The sequence below is a fragment of the Microtus pennsylvanicus genome, chromosome 9 (genome assembly GCF_037038515.1).
Source record: "Microtus pennsylvanicus isolate mMicPen1 chromosome 9, mMicPen1.hap1, whole genome shotgun sequence".
Taxonomy (NCBI): Eukaryota; Metazoa; Chordata; class Mammalia; order Rodentia; family Cricetidae; genus Microtus; species Microtus pennsylvanicus.
The window spans coordinates 78,580,582-78,598,845 of record NC_134587.1 but is presented as its reverse complement, the minus strand read 5'-3'; the positions used below and the strand labels follow the sequence as shown (position 1 = coordinate 78,598,845).

The window sequence follows — 18,264 nt, the reverse complement described above, 5'->3', positions numbered from 1 at the left end:
GTTCAGTTTGAAATGTTTCACAATTTGCCATTATCATTTCTAAGCTTTCTCGTGGCACATTTGAAAGTGAATCCCTTCCCTTTTAAATATAATGACTTTTATATTCAAATTTTGCTGTTGAATGTTTTTTGCACTGTGGTTATATAAAATCTCTATGATTGCATTTTTCATCCTCCTCTTTCTTTCCTCCTCCTTCTGCTATTTGTACTCCTGTTTAATCTCCTTTATTTTCTTCTATTTAAGAAACTAAAACTAGACTCCCAGGTCCCTCTGTGGCAAGTTTACACTCATCACTAACCTACAGAACTAGTTATTTTTTATGCCTTTATTTGTTTTTTTAAATCTTGGTTTGTTAATTTTTTGTTAAGTTTGATTGATCTTTCTCTGAAGCCCAGGGAGGGCTTGGACTTGCTATCACTTTAACTTAGCATCCCAGGGAACTGATATTAAAGGTCTTTACCACCAGTACCAAATAAAAGCCCCATAATTTCTGAAATATTTTAATACTTAAGTGGACACACATCTTTCCTCGAATATGGCTTCTATCCTATTTGTTAGCTAGGAAAACAAGTAAAGGACAGGAATAGAAAAAGGGAAATAATAGGGATAGGGAAATGGAAGAATGACAGAAGGGATAAAACAGAGTAACTGAATGAGTGTACATGGTCAATGTTCATTGTCAAATTGACTGAGGTTTGCACTTGGAAACAAAACTGTGGGTAGGTCTATGAAGAAATCTAAAGATTAGGTTAGTTGGCAGGAGACAAAACTGAATTGTAGGCATTACAAGAGGATTAGAAAAACATTCTTAAAGAAACTGGGGAAAAGAAAACTAAAGATTGGAAGAAATAAACAAATACCTCAAAGAAAGACGAGAAAAAGCTCAACAATGAAAAACAGGTGAAGGAAACTGTTTAAGATATAAAAATGGAACTAGAAGCAATCAAACACAAAGGAAATCCTGGAAATGGAAAATCTGGATAACCAAGCAGAAATTACAGATGCAAGCATCACCAACAGAATGCCACAGATGCAAGACAGAATCTCAGGCATTGAAGACACAATAGAAAATATAGATTCATCAGTTCAAGGAAATGTTAAATCTAAAAATATTTCTAACAAAAAACATGCAGGAAATCTGGGACACTATGGAAAGACCAAACATAATAATAATTTGGAAGAGAAGAAGAAGAAACCCAGCTCAAAAAACCAGAGACTATGTTTAACAAAATCATAGAAGAAAATTTGCCTCACCTAAAGGACATGTATATAAAGGACCAAGAAACTTACAGAACACCAAATAGATTGGTCCAGAAAAAGAAGACCTCTTTCCACATAATAATTAAACACTAAAAGCACAGAACAAAGAATATTAAAAATTTCAAAGTAACCTATAAATGTAGACCCTATTAGAATCACACCTGATTTCTCAATGGACACTCTAAATTCCAGAGGGGTCTGGACTGCTTTCTTGCAGATTCTAAGATATCACAGATGCCAGCCCAAGTTATTATACCAAGTAGAACTGTCAATAACTATAGGTGGCAAAAGCAAGATATTTCATGACAGTCAAATTTAAGTTATATCCACAACCCAACCCCAGCACTCCAGAGGTATAAGAAAGAATAAGAAAACCTGACAGTGGTGGTACTCTGGAGGCAGAGACAGGTGAATCTCTGTGAGTTTGAGGCCAGCAAGGTTCAGAGTAATTTCCAGCTCATCCTAGGCTACACAGTGAAACCATATCTCCCCCAAACAAAACAAAACAAAACAAAAAGGAAAATCCCAGCTTCAGAAAGTTAACTATACCCACAGAAACACAGGCAATAGGTAATCTAACACAAACAAAGTGCAAAGAATGGAAATACACAAACACATGTACAGACAAGCAAAACTCAGTACACATACACAGATACTGCCTCCACTAACAACCAAAGAACAAGAATTAACAACCATTGGTTATTAATATCCCTGAATACCAATGTTTCAATTCACAGGCTAACAGAATGGGGGGGAAAAGTCCAGGATCCAATAGTTTTATTTTTTTTGAGTGAGTTTGGATACAATTTATTTAGTAAAAAGGAAGGGAGAGAGAGAGAGAGAGAGAGAGAGAGAGAGAGAGAGAGAGAGAGAGAGAGAGAGAGAGAGAGAGAAGAGAAGCCTTTGATAAATTCAAAACCCTATCATGATGAAAGTCATGGAGAGATCAAGGATACCAGAAACACACCTAAACCTAATGAAAGCAATATACAGCAAGCCAATTGCTAACATCAAATTAAGTGGAGGGAAACTCAAAGCAATTCCACTAAAATCCTGAATAATAAAATATTTTCTAGAGCTTTTACCATCATTGATTTCAGGCCCTATCACAGAACTAAAGTGATAAAAACAATTTGACCAATAGATGTAATAATAGGAACCAGCTATTATCTGAAACATTCTATATTAAATATAAATCTGGAGTAAAAATATCTTATTGAAAAAAGCATGGGATAAAACCGGACTCTCTGAATATGGTGGACAAGAGGGCTGCTGAGAAGCCAAGGACAATGGCACTGGGTTTTGTTCCTACTGCATGTACTAGCTTTGTGGGAGCCTAGCCTGTTTGGATGCTTACCATCTGAGACCTGGATGGAGTGGGGAGGACCTTGGACTGGCCACAGGACAGGGAACCCTGACTTCTCTTTGGACTGGAGAGGGAGGGGAAGGGGAGTGGGGCATGGGGAGTGGGGAGAGGGGGTGGAAAAAAAGAGGCGGGGAGAAGGCAGAAATTTTTAATAAAAAAAAAAAGAAATGTAAGTCAAATAAACCCTTTCCTTCCAAAAAAGAAAAAAAGAAAACCTCATTCATGGTCATAGATATTATTCAGCACAATTATGTGATCTTGTTTCAGGAATTACTAAAGGAAAACTGTAAAAAACATTACATAATTTTATAATTGCCTATGAGGGCAGGATCGAACTCATCCAAGTAGAAATTAAGTTTCCAACCTACAGGAATTTGCTTATTTTATGCCTCCTCATGTGTATTTTTTTTAAAGTAATGAAAATATTATTTTTTTTTTTAGAATTCAAGACTGATGGATTTTGTGTATAGGGAGAAGAGGGCTGAAGGAGATTTGCAGACATTTCTTTCATATAGACAAGCTTGAGAGAGCCAGAGAGGAAATGATACAGGAAAATGAAAATTCAAAGAAAACTAGAAAGATAAAGTTGAAGGCTGTGATTAAAGAAACTCCCAAACAAAAAGACATAATCAGAATGAGGAGGGGGAGGTGACTGATTCTTGTAATTGGACAGAGAGCAACCTAGATGTTTCTTCCTGTGGGGACTGCAGTCAGTCAGGTTTACTCTATTATAGCAAACCTAATAAAGTCATACTCGCACCCAAGACACACACACACACACACACACACACACACACACACACACACACACACACACTTCAAATATATAAGTTGTACCTTAATAATTTTTCACAATGTATTCTATGATAAGAAACTTAGAAATTGGTCCATTTTTTATTATTTATTATCAGTTTATGTGCTTTGGTGTTTCACCTAAAGGGATGTCCATGCAAAGAGGTCAGTTCCCCTAGAATAGAGTTACAGACATTCGTGAGCTGCCATATGGTTGCTGGGATTTGAACTCAGATCTTCTGGAAGAACAGCCAGTGCTCTTAACCTCTAAGCCATCTCTCCACCTCCTAGAAATTAGTTCAAATGCATAAGTTCCTAGGGGGAAAAAAGTATTTAATGATGCATACCCTCTGAGAAGATAGATAGAACCCAAACTCTTTATTTACTTTAGCAACTTAAAATCTTCACCCCAAGAATAATTCCAATCCCTCATAAAGTCTTTATTCTATTAATTGAATATTTTATTAGTAAATGTGTATTCCTTCCACATAACTCATAGAAACAATTTTACCAGACCCAGCTTAGCAAATTAATGAGACCATCACACAGCCTTATAGGAGCATGAGTTAGCAACTATATAGAGGGCCCTGGTGTCACCTAAAAAATTAAAAAATAAAGCCTTAGTATGAGTGTCAGCTAATGAAAGCTGGATCCCCTGCAACCCTGCCGAATCTGCAGGCAGCTCCACACAACTGTAATTTGTAATAGTCATCTCCCCAGCCATCCTTTGATGTCTACATTACCTTTGGGTCAGGACTGGTAAAACTTGGGACTCTCTGAGCTTCCTTACGTTTCTTGAGTTATCTGAACTTCTGAGTCCCATTAATGCACTGAGTTCTAGGGCCCTAAACCTTCCCGCCAGGAGTGAATGTTTCAGTTCAGATGAAATACCTGCACAGCACTCTATCCAATTCTCCAGCTTTTACAATGTTTATATTAGTTATTTGCTCATTTAAGGACTTCATGTATGAGTACTGTATTTAGATCATTTTCTGCCTCTCTCTTTCTTTTTCTAATTGCTCCCATGTTCCCCACTACCTTCCTCTCAAATTCATTGCCTCTTCTTCTTCAATTACTTTTATTACAGATATTCACATACATATTTGAATTTATGAAAGCAACCTGGTGACTTCATACAATGTTGCCCATATGTATACATGTTTATGTCTGACATTTGTGTTTTTTCTTTGTATTTTTATTAGATTTGAAAGAGATATAAAAGATTTATTATTCTCCTCTGTGAACAGCTGAGAAAGTAGCCACAATGCAATGGCAGGAATCACCTAGTCTCAGCACTTCGTTGACTTGTTAGTCTCAGCAGCTTCCGTTGCCCACTGAAAATAAAAAGGGGAAAAAAAAGTTTCCCTCCATCATATGTTGTGAGTGTCAATGCTAATGTGTAGGAGGCAACTTCACAGGCATATGATATCCAGTTAAGAAAACAATAGCATTTGTGTCTCTGCTGGTGTTTTTTTCCCTTCCCTCCTCAGGCTTTTTGCCCTGGCTTTCCGTACCAGACATAACATCTTTCCTATGGTGTGCACATTTAATCCAATCACAAAACAGTTGGATGTAATCATAATAGCTGTGTCACAACTGAATTAACAGGCACACTATGCCAGTTATGTTGATAGTAGTGTATGCAGAGGCTGTGACCCAGAAGGGTGGGCAGTGACAGTTATTTTTGAAAATTCTGCTTAATCTCAGGGATCGCTTTGAAAAAAAAGGGGGGGATGGATGGGATAATAAATTAGTTTGAGCTTACTCACACTAATAATAATAGTGAGTAATAGAATGAATATTCTGAATTATCATTTATAGGCAATTACATTGGTATAGATTCTTGTATATTGATACAAAGTTAAATTACATTGAATATTGTATGCATGCATGCTTCTACCTCTGCTTAAAACATTTTTTATATATTAATATATATTTTTCATATTGTAATGTACGTTTCTACCTCTGATCAAGATACTTATACATTGTTGATATTTTGAGGTCATTGTCCTCATTTGTTGCAAATTGTTTATTGTATAATATTCTAATATGAAGTCTTAGTCTTTAAGTTATATAAATATTAAGGATTATAGATCAATAGTCATCTATGTTTGTCATATTTATATTTAGACTAATCAGGTTCTTTAGATACATAGAGATTATATTCTGCATATGTAGGTAACCTTCAGCCACATCAAAGAGCTGTAGAATATGACAATTAAATAACTTAGGGTTCTGTTTAAGTGTACAATTGCTCCTGGCAGCACAAATTTATTCCCGAGTGAATGTTGAGCACCGAAGACACTCCACCTGGAGCTTGTTTTCTTCTTGGCAAAACTGGCCTTTAGGAAAAGAAATGCCCATGCCTCAACCACTGACAAGATACATAATATCCGGAAATGGATAAGCAGGACTGTCATATCTTGCCAAGACATGATAAGACGGTTTTGAAATTTTTCCTGCCTCTCAAAATTGTACATCAGTTTTTCTAGTCCTTAGCCAAAGTTGGTCGCTTCAACATTGCAAAAGACCCTTTGGGTGATTGCCCAGGTAGCCAGTTGTCTCTGTCATTTGTTGCACATTTTTGGAAGTTGCTTGATTGCACTTCCTGCTTACTCAAGTAATATTATTTCCTTTCCCAGAACTTCAATGGGGTTGAAGACTAGATAGTTGTAGTTACTTTCCTCTCATGACTTATATAAGACTCAAGCTAGTTAGCATAGGATAATTATTGAGAATATTTGTTCTTATTGTATATAATTTTGTATTAGGCTTACAACTTTTTTTATTTAAACAAAAGGGGGAGGTGTTGTAGGAAGTCTTACAGCTAGTGGTTACCTGCCCACTGGGATGTGGCCTCTTATACTATATATGCCCATATAGAGCATGTGTCCAACCTCTTTTCCGGCCTCTCTGCTCCAGTTGCGGATTTTGGTTTCTGATCTCCACTCAAGCAGAGGATTCGGATTTGTGAGTCTACCCTTAAATAAATAGCTATCTATTTCTCAATTTTGAGCTAGTGTGGGATTACTTTTAAGTGTTCTTCTTCATAGGCCCTTCTGACTTTACAAGCACCAGCCAGTAAGGTACTCTATCTCTTTTCTGTTTGATTTCTTCAGATCCTAGAGCCACCAAAGTAGTTGTGTTTTTAATAATGGAGACTTCATATAAGCAGCAGCTGAACAACTGTCATTTCTCTCTCCTTCCCTCCCTACTTCCTTCCTTCTTGCCTTCTTTCATCTTTTCCTTCTTTGTTCTTTCTTTCTTCTTTTTCTCTTTCCTTTCTTTCTTTCTGTCTTTGCTTTCTTCCTTCCTCCCTTCTTTCCTTTCTTTCTATCCTTTATTGTGTCTCTTTGTGTGAGGACAGGGTCATGTGTAGCCCATCCATTGACTAACCTATTGGCTGCAGATGGCTGTAGGAAAAAAAAAAAACAGGATTTTCATGGTGTAATTGCAAAATCAAGGAATAGCAAACGTGAAACAGTTTTCAAAATCCGATTCTACAAAACTGAGATGCCAGCTTAGAGAAATGTAAGAAATGGGTGGTGTAAGAATTGGCAGAAGAGGGTGGTCTTAAGGTTGCTGGCCATGGGACATTCTTGTCTTCTGTGTCACATTGTCTGGTATGATCTCCATGCTCTTTTAACTTATACCCACCACAAATTATCTATGCAAATTTTTGTCTAATACATATTCTAAGCCTTGAGGTTGTCCCTCCTCATCCTAGGCTCAGTAATATATCAGACTGCTTGTAACTTTACAGTCCCTGGAGTTCTGAGAGACTCAGAAACCATTTGCCTGGAAGGGAAGAGGGGTCAATGTCTCTTTCATATTTCTGATGATTTGAATTCAGAAATAATTTTCTAAATGTATTATAAATATGGACCACAGCAACTTCTTTCTTACAATGACCTAAACTCCTGATATTTCTGCTTCCATATTCATATAATACTTCTGCTTGCATATCCCGTCCTGGAATTATGAATATAAAACCTGCGCCCAACACAGTGATAGTCTTCATTATATGTGAGTCCTGTGAAGTAACACATGCCTAGTACTGAGATTTTCACACAACAACCTTGTGATTACTGACAGTGCCTTTTTCACCGATGTGATTCAAACTCAGAAGGTATGAGGCTCTAATTAAATAAGTCCCCACACATGTGCATACAGAGAGAGACAGAGGAGACAGAGAAAGAAAAGGAGACTGAGAGATACACACAAAATTAACAATTACTAAATTCTTAATTTCATTAAATTTTAACTCAATCAAAATTTAAATGTATAATTAACACAAGAAATGAAACTATGTTTATGCATTACAACTAAGAAAGCATTTGAAAAGCACACACCACATATACATAACAAACGGGAAAAAAGAATGATGAGACCATTTTCACCGGGAGTTAAAATGTTAATTCAATATGTTTAAATAAACAGATTTTAAAATATTAATGAACTGAAATATATGCTCTACATCTAAGCTCTAAATCATAAAAATATGCAGTTGGAAAATGGATATAAATTATTCTGCAGACTAAAGTTTTCTCAGCAGCGAGGATGGAGAGACATGTGCTTAAGAAAAGGTGGCAATAAGGATTTCAATAATGTTGGTAGTAGCAGCTATTTCCTCCAGTGGGAGCTACGTAAAATTATTTGCAAACTTTTACATGCATAATTCTTAGCTAATTTAAGATTTATCTATTTTTATTTTATATGTATAAATGTTTTGCTGCTTTGTAAATGCACTGTGTGTCTGCAGTGCCCATGGAGGCCGGGCGATGGCATAAGATCCCCAAGAACTGGAGTTACAGATTGTTGCTAGCCACCATTAGGTATTGGGAATCAAATATCATTCCTCTGCTTGAGTAGCAAATGCGCTTAACAACCCAACTTGCCAACCCACTTCCTAGTTGATTTTAAAATAAAAATGGAGAACAAGAGGTGTGAAGAATGAATTATAGGTAAGGAAGGGTACAAACAGTGACAACTAAAAAGTAAGCCTTTACTGGGGAATACCTAACTACATACAGATTGTTGGTTTCGACAAAGGCTGATAGGTGTTATCAGGAAGAGAGACAGGAGCATAAAGGTAACCCACTAAATTTGAGTATTGCCACTGCTCTATTATTTCCTGGAAGTCAAAGAGCAGCCATGGCCTTAATCCACGGGTCAGCAGCTGTAGGGAGGAGGGATAAACATGACTCTCACAGGGCCCCAGGAAAAATCACAAATGCTGAAGTCTTCAGAGTCTGGAGAAGAAAACCCTCCAGCCTGGCTTGAGATTGCTCTTCTTTGTTTTCTAATGTATCTTCCCCCATGACAGACGTCCCTAGTATACATTTCACATGTATATTTTTCCCTTTTTTATTTTATTATTTTAAATTTATTTATTTATTAAAGATTTCTGTCTCTTCCCCACCACAGTTTCCCATTTCCTTCCCCCTCCCCCAATCAAGTCCCCCTCCCTCGTCAGCCCAAAGAGCGATCAGGGTTCCCTGCCCTGTGAATGTATATTTTTAATGTCATTCATACTATAAAACAAAATATAGCCTAACATATTCATCCCCACCCTCTTGAGTACCATGATGGCATGCTTGTACTTGTAAACCCCGAGGAGGTCCATGGTATACTTCACCCAGAACTCAAAGCAACACACTCGCATCACGTCACACATGAACTTGTTATGTTCGTTAATGCTCTCTCTGGGCCAGCTTGATGGCATTCAATCTTCATCTTGTCGCCTTGTAGCTATAAGGTACTGCAAAGCCATGGCTGTTGCTCTCCAATGGTGACTGCAACTGTTTTGGTTTTTAGAATTTATTTGTCCACCTCATAATAATTGGGCTGCTATTATTTTGTTTTTTTAGATTTCATTTGTACACATAGTAACTTTAAAACAGGAATTTCTGAATGAAGAATTATGAAGCTGAGTTTTGTTTTTTTGTCGGAATTTCTAATCTCTTAAAGGTATCCAAGAACATGAACATATTGAACACATATAAAATTAAATCTCAAAGGATGTATGATGTAATAAGAGCTCATACAGTGTTTGAGAAACACAAAACGGAGACAGGCAGACATAACCACTGAAATCTCTCTTTAGTTTTCTTCGTATTAGTCTTGAAGGGAACCTAGAAATCTCTTGCAACTGTATTATTTAGTCACCCATAGATGTTCTTATCAAAGAAAAATTTCCAGTTTTAGTATTTTTTCAATTGAATGTAGAAAATGCAAACACAGTAGCTCATAGTCTTTTTCTACTTAATGCAATCACACTTTTGGACAACTTGACCTTGCCTTAGAAAAAAAATACTAGATGCAAGCAAATGATAGGAAACCAAAAATAATACTAGGTGCAGTATTATAATGTATAATATTTTAATGTTAAACATTGATAGTCCCAATTACTGATTGTGTCTCCAATTATATAGTTTTGCTTTTTATTCATTTGTAGAAAAGAAAGGGATGCATGTAAATGTGATGCTATATAATTATTTTCTGATATAAAACATTTATTTACTATCAAGTCATTGCTAATTGCTTGCAATTCTGCCATGTGTAATTATGCTAATATGGTGAATAAAGTGTACTCTGAAGTATTAATTTTATATCTGTTTTTCAATTGGATGATTTTTTGCATGCATTAATTTATAACTTAGATGCATCTCATCTATTCTGCATGCATAAATATTGTGCAATTTGCTTATTTGGCTTTGCTCATTTAATGTTAATGAATTAAAATTTCAACTCCCTTTTCCAGAGCCAGGCAGTAACCTAATAAAGTCTCTAATAGCTTATTTCTAATAGTTTATTTGCAATAGATTATGTGACATGCAATATAATATTTTAATATTTGCATAGTGTCCTCTGAATAAAGACATTAATCACTATTCCTAGGAAATTCTTACTAACCTGTGAGAGCATATATATAATGTCTTCATATGTGTATAGTTATCTAGCATATGTCGATGCCATTAAATATAACTTGTTAATCAATTTATCTCAGCAATTGTGTATATCTGAAGATGATAAAATGGCATATTGTTAAAGTTATATGTGTAGAAGGTCTATAATACCTCTCAGACCATTGAGCCTCAATGTGTACCTGTTGTAAGGAGCCACTTGTACTGAGTCTCTTGGAAACAGATTTAAACACAGAGAGATACGTAAGCCTAGAAGTCAAATGTCAACACACTGGCCTCAATGTTTTGACTATCTCTTAGTTGAGTTACTATGCAACAATGGCTGATTGCAAAATACAAGGTTAGACTATAATTAGATAACAAAACATTCAAATGAATACTAATTTCTGAAATAATATTCACAAAATCAAGATAATGACCATGGACAGTAAGTCTTTAATATTTACCTCACTATTATCTTTAAATTTTATAAGAAAACATCTTTTATTTTTAAAAGATAAATGATTTTAATTGATTGTGGTTTTCCATGTGTTGCAAAGATAAGTTTTCTTAAAGAGAGGTGAAAATTACATTGTCTATAAGTACAAGAGGTCAGATTGTTGTTAATGATTATGATTGGTAGGTAAATTGTGCTAATTACCATGAATTCACTATCACTGAGTAGTTAGCTCAGTTCCAGTACCAGTGTAGCACAATTAATAGAAGCTCTTCGACTGATATTGAGGTTCAACCTTAAGGCCAGAAAAGCAAAGCAGCCAGGCACTAGCTCTTCCCTCGACCTCTTCCCTGGACCTCAGTCTGAAAATGGTGATCCTGCCTCCTAGAATCTCAAAATGAGAGAATGAGAGATGTCTCCTCTCATTTTATAATCCTCTCTAGGGCTTGGATTAAAGTTGTGCACCACTGGAATTAAAGGCTTGCACTGCTTAATTTCTATGGCAACTAGTGTGACTACTGGGATTAAAGGTGTGTGTCACCACTGCCAAGACTATAAGGCTAACCAATGGGGCTGTTTTACTCTCTGATTTTCAGGCAAGCTTTATGAATTAAAATACAAATAAAATGTCACTACATATCGGGAATGGTTCCCCTTCTATTAAATGCATCCTATTTCAATTAGAGACCTAATGATTAGCCCTAAGGTATGTATGCCACTACTGTACCTTTAGGGTTATACTGTTATGATATTAGATGGTGTACCTCATAGGCCTCATAGCTAGAGAGGACTACTGCTTGCCTCTCACCTTTGGAAGCTTGGTACCTTCTGGTACAATGAAAACTAGTCCTCAGAAAGGCAGTATTCAGGACAGTTCCAACTCACGGTCTCTGGGGCCTCTTTATCAAGTATATAGTGTCCACAGCAACAGGGACTTACCTTCTATGTCTGAGTTTAACCAAACTCAAGAGCAACAGGTTGTTCTGTGAAAGATCAGGTGACAAAATTGTAGGAGCCAGAGGATCGGGGAGTTGCTGTGAGACTGTGTCTCTTGGGAGCTCACCAAGGCCAGCTGGACTGTGACTGAAAAAGCATGGGATAAAACCGGACTCTCTGAACATGGCGAACAATGAGGGCTGATGAGAAGCCAAGGACAATGGCATGGGGTTTTGACCCTACTTCATGTTCTGGCTTTGTGGGAGCCTAGCCAGTTTGGATGTTCACCTTCCTAGACATGGACGGAGGGGGGCGGACCTTGAACTTTCCACAGGGCAGGGAACCCTGACTGCTCTATGGACTGGAGAGGGAGGGGGAGAGGAGTTTGGGGGAGCGGGAGAAGGGTGGGAGAAGGGGGAGGGAAATGGGAGGCTGGGAGGAGGCGGATACTTTTTTTCTTTTTCTCAATAAAAAAAAATATAAAAAAGATTGACCTATAGACAAAAAAAAAAAAAAACTACACTCATAAAGTCTCACAACATGATTACCCATACATGAGCTGAACAAGAACTACACAAATCCATGCCAACGTGGATGAGAACAGCCCATGAGGCCTCATTACAAAGGATTATAGGCAGTTGAGAACATCTGGGAGTGGAAGAGGGATTAACCAAAGAGATTAACACCTCAATTGTTTTTTCAGTGCTAAATCGTCTGCGCTGAAAACATACGCATGAGTAACATCATACAGACTGAACAGGTTATATCTAAGAATGCATGTATGTGTGGACACGCACATGTGTATGTATAAATATATATATATGTAATAAATATAATATATAGATCATTATATTATATATATTATTTAAAAGAGACAATGAATTTGAAGGGGAGTGGGGAAGGGCATATGGGAAGGATTCCTGTTTCTACTTTAAATTATACTTTGGAGCAGTTAAGTTGTTTAGAGTAGTTAAGTTGCTTACATTTTAAGTAAAAAATATGGAAAATTAACTACCAAAAATATAGGAAACAAATCCATTGCAAGGGTAATTATAAAATGGGTTTAAATTCATTGGCATTAAAGGGTAAGAAGATATCTATACTAAAATCTATGAAATGTGGAATAATTTAAGATTCACAAAGGATTGGTTCTTTAGAATAATCTGAGTTCTGTAGTCTGCACTTCAAAGAGATGTGAGTCATTTGCGTCCCATTTATTGAGCATCTGCCTCTCACTTGCCAGGCGAAATGAATGGCAAATCTTCATCTCCAGTAGATATCAAAGTAGGCATTGTCTGCCTTTGTGGATACATCAGGTGTTTATATCTGGCTAAGTACGCACCCTATATTAGAACAACCTTAAACATTTAGAATTAACACATATGACCATTTCATCTAGTCTGTAAATATTCAGTGAAATCGGGGACTTTTGAAAAGGATGAGAGCTTCAAAATGTTCATTCTGATATAAAACATGCAGCCAAGATGCATGAGATGAATGCTATGTATTGCTGTATTTTATAAACATCGTATATGCTAATGGTGTTCTGCACCCCAGCTTGATTTTGAAACCTTTCCTCTGACTTCAGGAGCGGAGGCTGTGGAGGCACAGTGTAAAAGATTTGAAGTAAGAGCAAGTGAAGATGGCAGGGTGCTGTTTTCTGCAGATGAAGACGAGATAACCATCGGGGCTGAGAAACTAAAGGTCACAGGTACTGTAATGGAGATCTTTCAATGTTGTTTACCCAATAAAAGCGTACAAAATTCCATAGAAATTCCTTTACATAATTTCTGGCTTCCTTCCCAAAAGCCTAGTTGTCAATCTTATAATATATTTACTTTTCAAATAACTACAACTAAAGTCATTAATTGTGGTTGGAGAACAGAGACTAAATATTAATAAAACTTCTCATCAATATATATAAAGTTGTATCACTCAAATCAACTAAAATACTGAGTTAGGTGTCATAAAAAATATGAGTAAAGGCGATAAATCTGAAGGTGTCCATTGTCTCCATTGTCCTGTTTCCCAGAGACAACCTTCTTGTCTATGGCTTCACTGCCTGCTGAGCTTCTACAACATTTTTGTATATCTAACACACACACACACACATCCCAACACACAGAGAAACAGACACATACAAATTCATGGTAAATCCTTCCTTCTTTACCAGACTACCATGTATTAACTTCAGAATAGCTTTATTCTTGCTTGTAACACTCCTAAAATGAAAATATCAAAGACAAATATAGGTTATAATTTCACATGCATAGGAGAGATAATTGGACTGAGCATAGAACACAATATGAAGGCAAGGGATTGGCAGGTCCCCTCACATACACTTTAAAGCAGTGCTCCAGTCTTTTGACAAATAACACTACAAAGAGACACTGACTCCGGGGTGCTCCATATAAATTAGGTAACTATTCCGACAAGACTTCAAAGTACGTGTGACAAAGGATCTCTATGAATTGTAAATTGGTGGCATGAAAGTTTTCCTATTCAAGCAATATCCACAGGAATTAAAATTAAGATGAAACCTTTCTCACTTTCTTTCACTTTATGAATAATGACATGTTTGATGAACTCTTGTTTCAGAAGGAAGTGGATGATTTACACAGGGGATATGTCTGTATATCTGAGACAAAATGACTATAGATCTGAGACAAAATTACGGTGCTTATAGGTTTTAACATATTTGTGGTTAGCTTATTTAGAATATAGGTGTGTATACACCGGAGGTCACGTCCTAACATGAACATGACTACTTTAGCTTTCTATTGCTGCCACAAAATATAAGATGACCAGACAAATTAACTAACTAACCAACAGAACAGCAATTTGAGAGAGGCAAAGAATGTGGACCATTGTTTCAGAGTTTTGGCAGCCCATTTGAACAGCTTCTTAGTTTTAAACCAGAGGTCCTGCGGAGCCGAGACGCACAGCAGAAAGGCTGTAACATGAAAGTCCTGCTCAGTCCAGAAGAGAAACAAGTTGCTCTTGACCAGACTAGCTTTGCGAGGTAGTAATTTGCTTAAAGGGATTAAAATGTGTACCTGCTCTTAATATTCCTTGACATTCCTTGATAAAAGGGGGTGTTAGACTCTAGTTCAAATATAAAACCTTTAAAACTCTGCTTGTTTTGTATTCCCGACTATGAACTCCAGATATCACCTAATGCAATTATCTTCTCAGGCCCAGTAAGCTCATAAAGGACATAAACCTTTCAACACAGCAGACTCAAATCCGGTGCTTTCAGGCTGCATCCATCAACTGCAATCAGCGCTTTTATTTGTAGCTCACGCACAATAGCAGCCTAGAAAACAAAGGAAGGTAAACGATGAATCCAACTTCGGAAGGTGAAAGTCCTCAAGTCAGAGGAAAACGATTAATTGGACGCAGGCATCTGTTTTGTGTTGGCAGAAAGCAGACAGGAGAGAAGTGATTGAGAACAAAGTATCTCTCTCTCTCTCTGTTCTCCAAATGGCAGCGATTCAATGTGGCAGTCTGGAAGAAGAGAGAAATGCAGCCGCATGTTCCCGATGCCCTCCTGTTTGCTGGAAAGTCAAGAGCGTCTCACCCCCGTGTGTTTCTAATGGAATGATTGGAAAGATAGACAGGTCCCCGCGCTTGTTTGACAACACAAGAAAGAATTTTCTGAGGAACTGTTTTTAAAATTAAACAGTGTGCTGGGCTGGAATCAATATTTCCTGGTTTGCTTTCATTACCTGGCTTCTACTTCCCCGTTCTTGTCTATTGCATTAGCCCACTGTGATAAGGTCAGCTTCACTGCCAGTCCTTTCTAAAGCAGGACTTTTGTTCCTCGGAGCTGGTCAAATGCTGAGAACGTGGTACCACTCAGACCCCAGGAAAAAAGCAGTTTGTCTGAAAAGCTGTGGGAGTACTGACTAAATTAGGTGCAAAGAAAAGTGATGTGTGGTCACTTAATTTCCTCTAGTGACACATTAGAGGTTTATGCACTTGACATGATCACTCAACTCAGCTTTCCAGTTGTTTCTTAAACTTCCTGGTGCTGGAGACTTCAGAGACATGAGAGAACACTGAACCATGCCCTAGAAACTTCTAAATGGAAATTGACTTTCAGTTTTGAAGTGCATATGCAAGTTACAGCCATTAACACGAATAAGCTGTTTTGTCAGAGGTCTTTGCTAGCAGAAGTTACTGTGGTTTATTTTTATCCAAGGTCTCAAGGAAAAGTTTCCTATTTTTATTCTGTTAAAGCAAATATTGAAAATGCAGCTGCGTAATATAAAGCTTGAAAGCATTCATGATGAAAAGGCAATATGAATTCTGACAGAAAACTACAGGCAACTAAGGAATGCTGGGAATGTGATAGCCTACTCCAGGAAAGACCTGTCTCCCCAGATTAGTTATAAGCCCTGAAATCATATGCATACTAAAGACCTTATAATTGTGAGCAGGTTGTATTTATATTTTTAAAGGTATACATACATATATATACATAAACATATATTATATTATGTTGATATATATTAATTTATTCATATGTATTATGTTAATGCAGATTGCCAATTCAACAATTAAAGTAACAGAGACCATGAATTTAAGAGAAAGCATAGCGCAAAGAGAGGTTCATAGGGTGCGTTGGAGGGAGAAAAGGGAAGGGAAAATTTACATAGTTGAATTAATTTCAAATTTTAAAACTACAAATTGTTAAAAAAGGAACTTCTCTGTTCAGTATAGTCAACAGATTCCATTTGATGCTCAAAGTTCCTTTATGTGCTAGACGAGGGAAATTCTTTAAGATATAATTAACTTTGATGTAGCATAAATAAATTATCTCATTTCTTAGGCATCACACTTTAGTGGGCATTGTTACAAAACCTTTCTGTCCTTGCCTGCTGTGGGTAAGAGGATGATGACCATGGATCTTAGAAGATACCACTGCTTCTTACACATCCCAATGAATCCTGCCTGTATACAGGCAGAGTGTCTTCAACTTCTTTCTTAATGTGGCCTTCTTTAGCTTCTCTTCTGCCAAATTTTTCTCATTTCATTGTCTTCCATCAGCTGGAAAATGACCCCTTTTAATGGTTCATATGATGGTATCATAATTAAGTTTCTATTGTTGTGATAAAACACTATAACCAAAAGCAACTCAAGGAGATAGCTTTTTTCATCTTCTGGTTTGTAGTCTATCATCCAGAGAAGTTGGGGCCAGAAACTCTAGGCAGGAGCTGATGCAGAAGCTGTGAAGAAATGGTGCTTATTAGCTTACCCTCCAAGGCTTGCTCAATTTACACACAGAGTCACAAAGCCAGAAGTAGCACCATCCACAGTGGCCTAGAACTTACCACCTTGATCTTTAACCAAGAATATACATCACACACTTACCCACATGCCTTTCTTTGGGGGATAGTCTCCTAAATGAGGTTCCTTCTTCTAAAATGACTCTAACTTGTACTAGGTTGACCTAAAATTAGGCAGAAAAAATGGTGCTTGTTATACTGTGCTATTCTGTTTGTTTTATCAAATACCTGGACATCCAGAAAATACTCCTAGTTCACTGATGAAAAATGTGAATTACATATGCCAAGCCCCGTTTCTCATGAAACATAACATATATAATACATTATCTACATATTCACAAAAGACACAAGACATGATCTCCTTGGGCTGTTGGGCCATAGTTATTGTCACTCTGCCTGAGACACTGGGGAAAGCTTGATATTTTTTCAGCCCCAGTTTTCTTCTTTTAAGTAGTATTTTTATTAATATTTAATATGTATGGTTTAGATAAAAAGAGTCATAAAAATAAATTAAGACAAATTCTGGATCAAATTTGTATCTTGCAGATGCAATTTCTACTAAAATCATAATTTGTTGCGTCATTGTTATTCTCATGTGTTTTAAATTTGTTAAGTACTTGTAAAAAATAAAATGCAGAGGTCAAAATATGAAAATGATAATAAACAAGTAGAAAATGCTATATGGATAGCAAATGCAAATTGATACTTCTTATTATATAATTGACGGCATTAAAAAGCTCCATTACTAAAAATGAAAGGAATGGGAGAAGGCATAACGTGACTCCATGACAGTTTCTGGTTTCTGTGGGAGGAATCGTTTTTATTCAAGGTCATGGTGCTGCTCTTTTGCCACATTGCTGTGGATAGACCCACACCCTTATGTGCATGGGCAGCATAAATTAAACACTGTAGATTATAAAAATAGAAGATGTTATCAATGTAGGAGGTGGATTCTTTGGGTAGTGGTTCAGGACAAAAGAAGGGAGGCAGAAATTTGAAGTATGGTGGATGTGTTGGAGATACATTGTTTATATGAATAAAATTGTCAAAGAATGAATAAAATACTATTAAATTTGGAAATTAATTTTATTTATAGCAACCAAATAGTAACTTAGACAAGATATGTTTTGTTTTTATCTTACATAGCATTACATGTGACTAGACTCTAAAAGTCAAGGATGTTACAGGCCACTGAAGAGTTAGGAGATTTACACCTCAGGAATCTCAGGGTTGGGTGTTGTGTTAATAGACTTGAAG

The 18,264-nt window shown here is 36.7% G+C and overlaps 1 protein-coding gene across 2 annotated transcripts in view; it reads left to right on the top strand.

Annotated features, from left to right (window-relative positions):
• Sgcz (sarcoglycan zeta) overlaps nt 1-18,264 on the top strand; it is an 825,698-nt gene that overhangs the window by 786,814 nt on the left and 20,620 nt on the right. For both annotated transcript variants that reach the window (XM_075986547.1, XM_075986548.1), the window contains exon 5: nt 13,305-13,427. In XM_075986547.1, the coding sequence (XP_075842662.1) occupies nt 13,305-13,427 (123 nt within the window). The remainder of the gene's footprint in view (nt 1-13,304; nt 13,428-18,264) is intronic.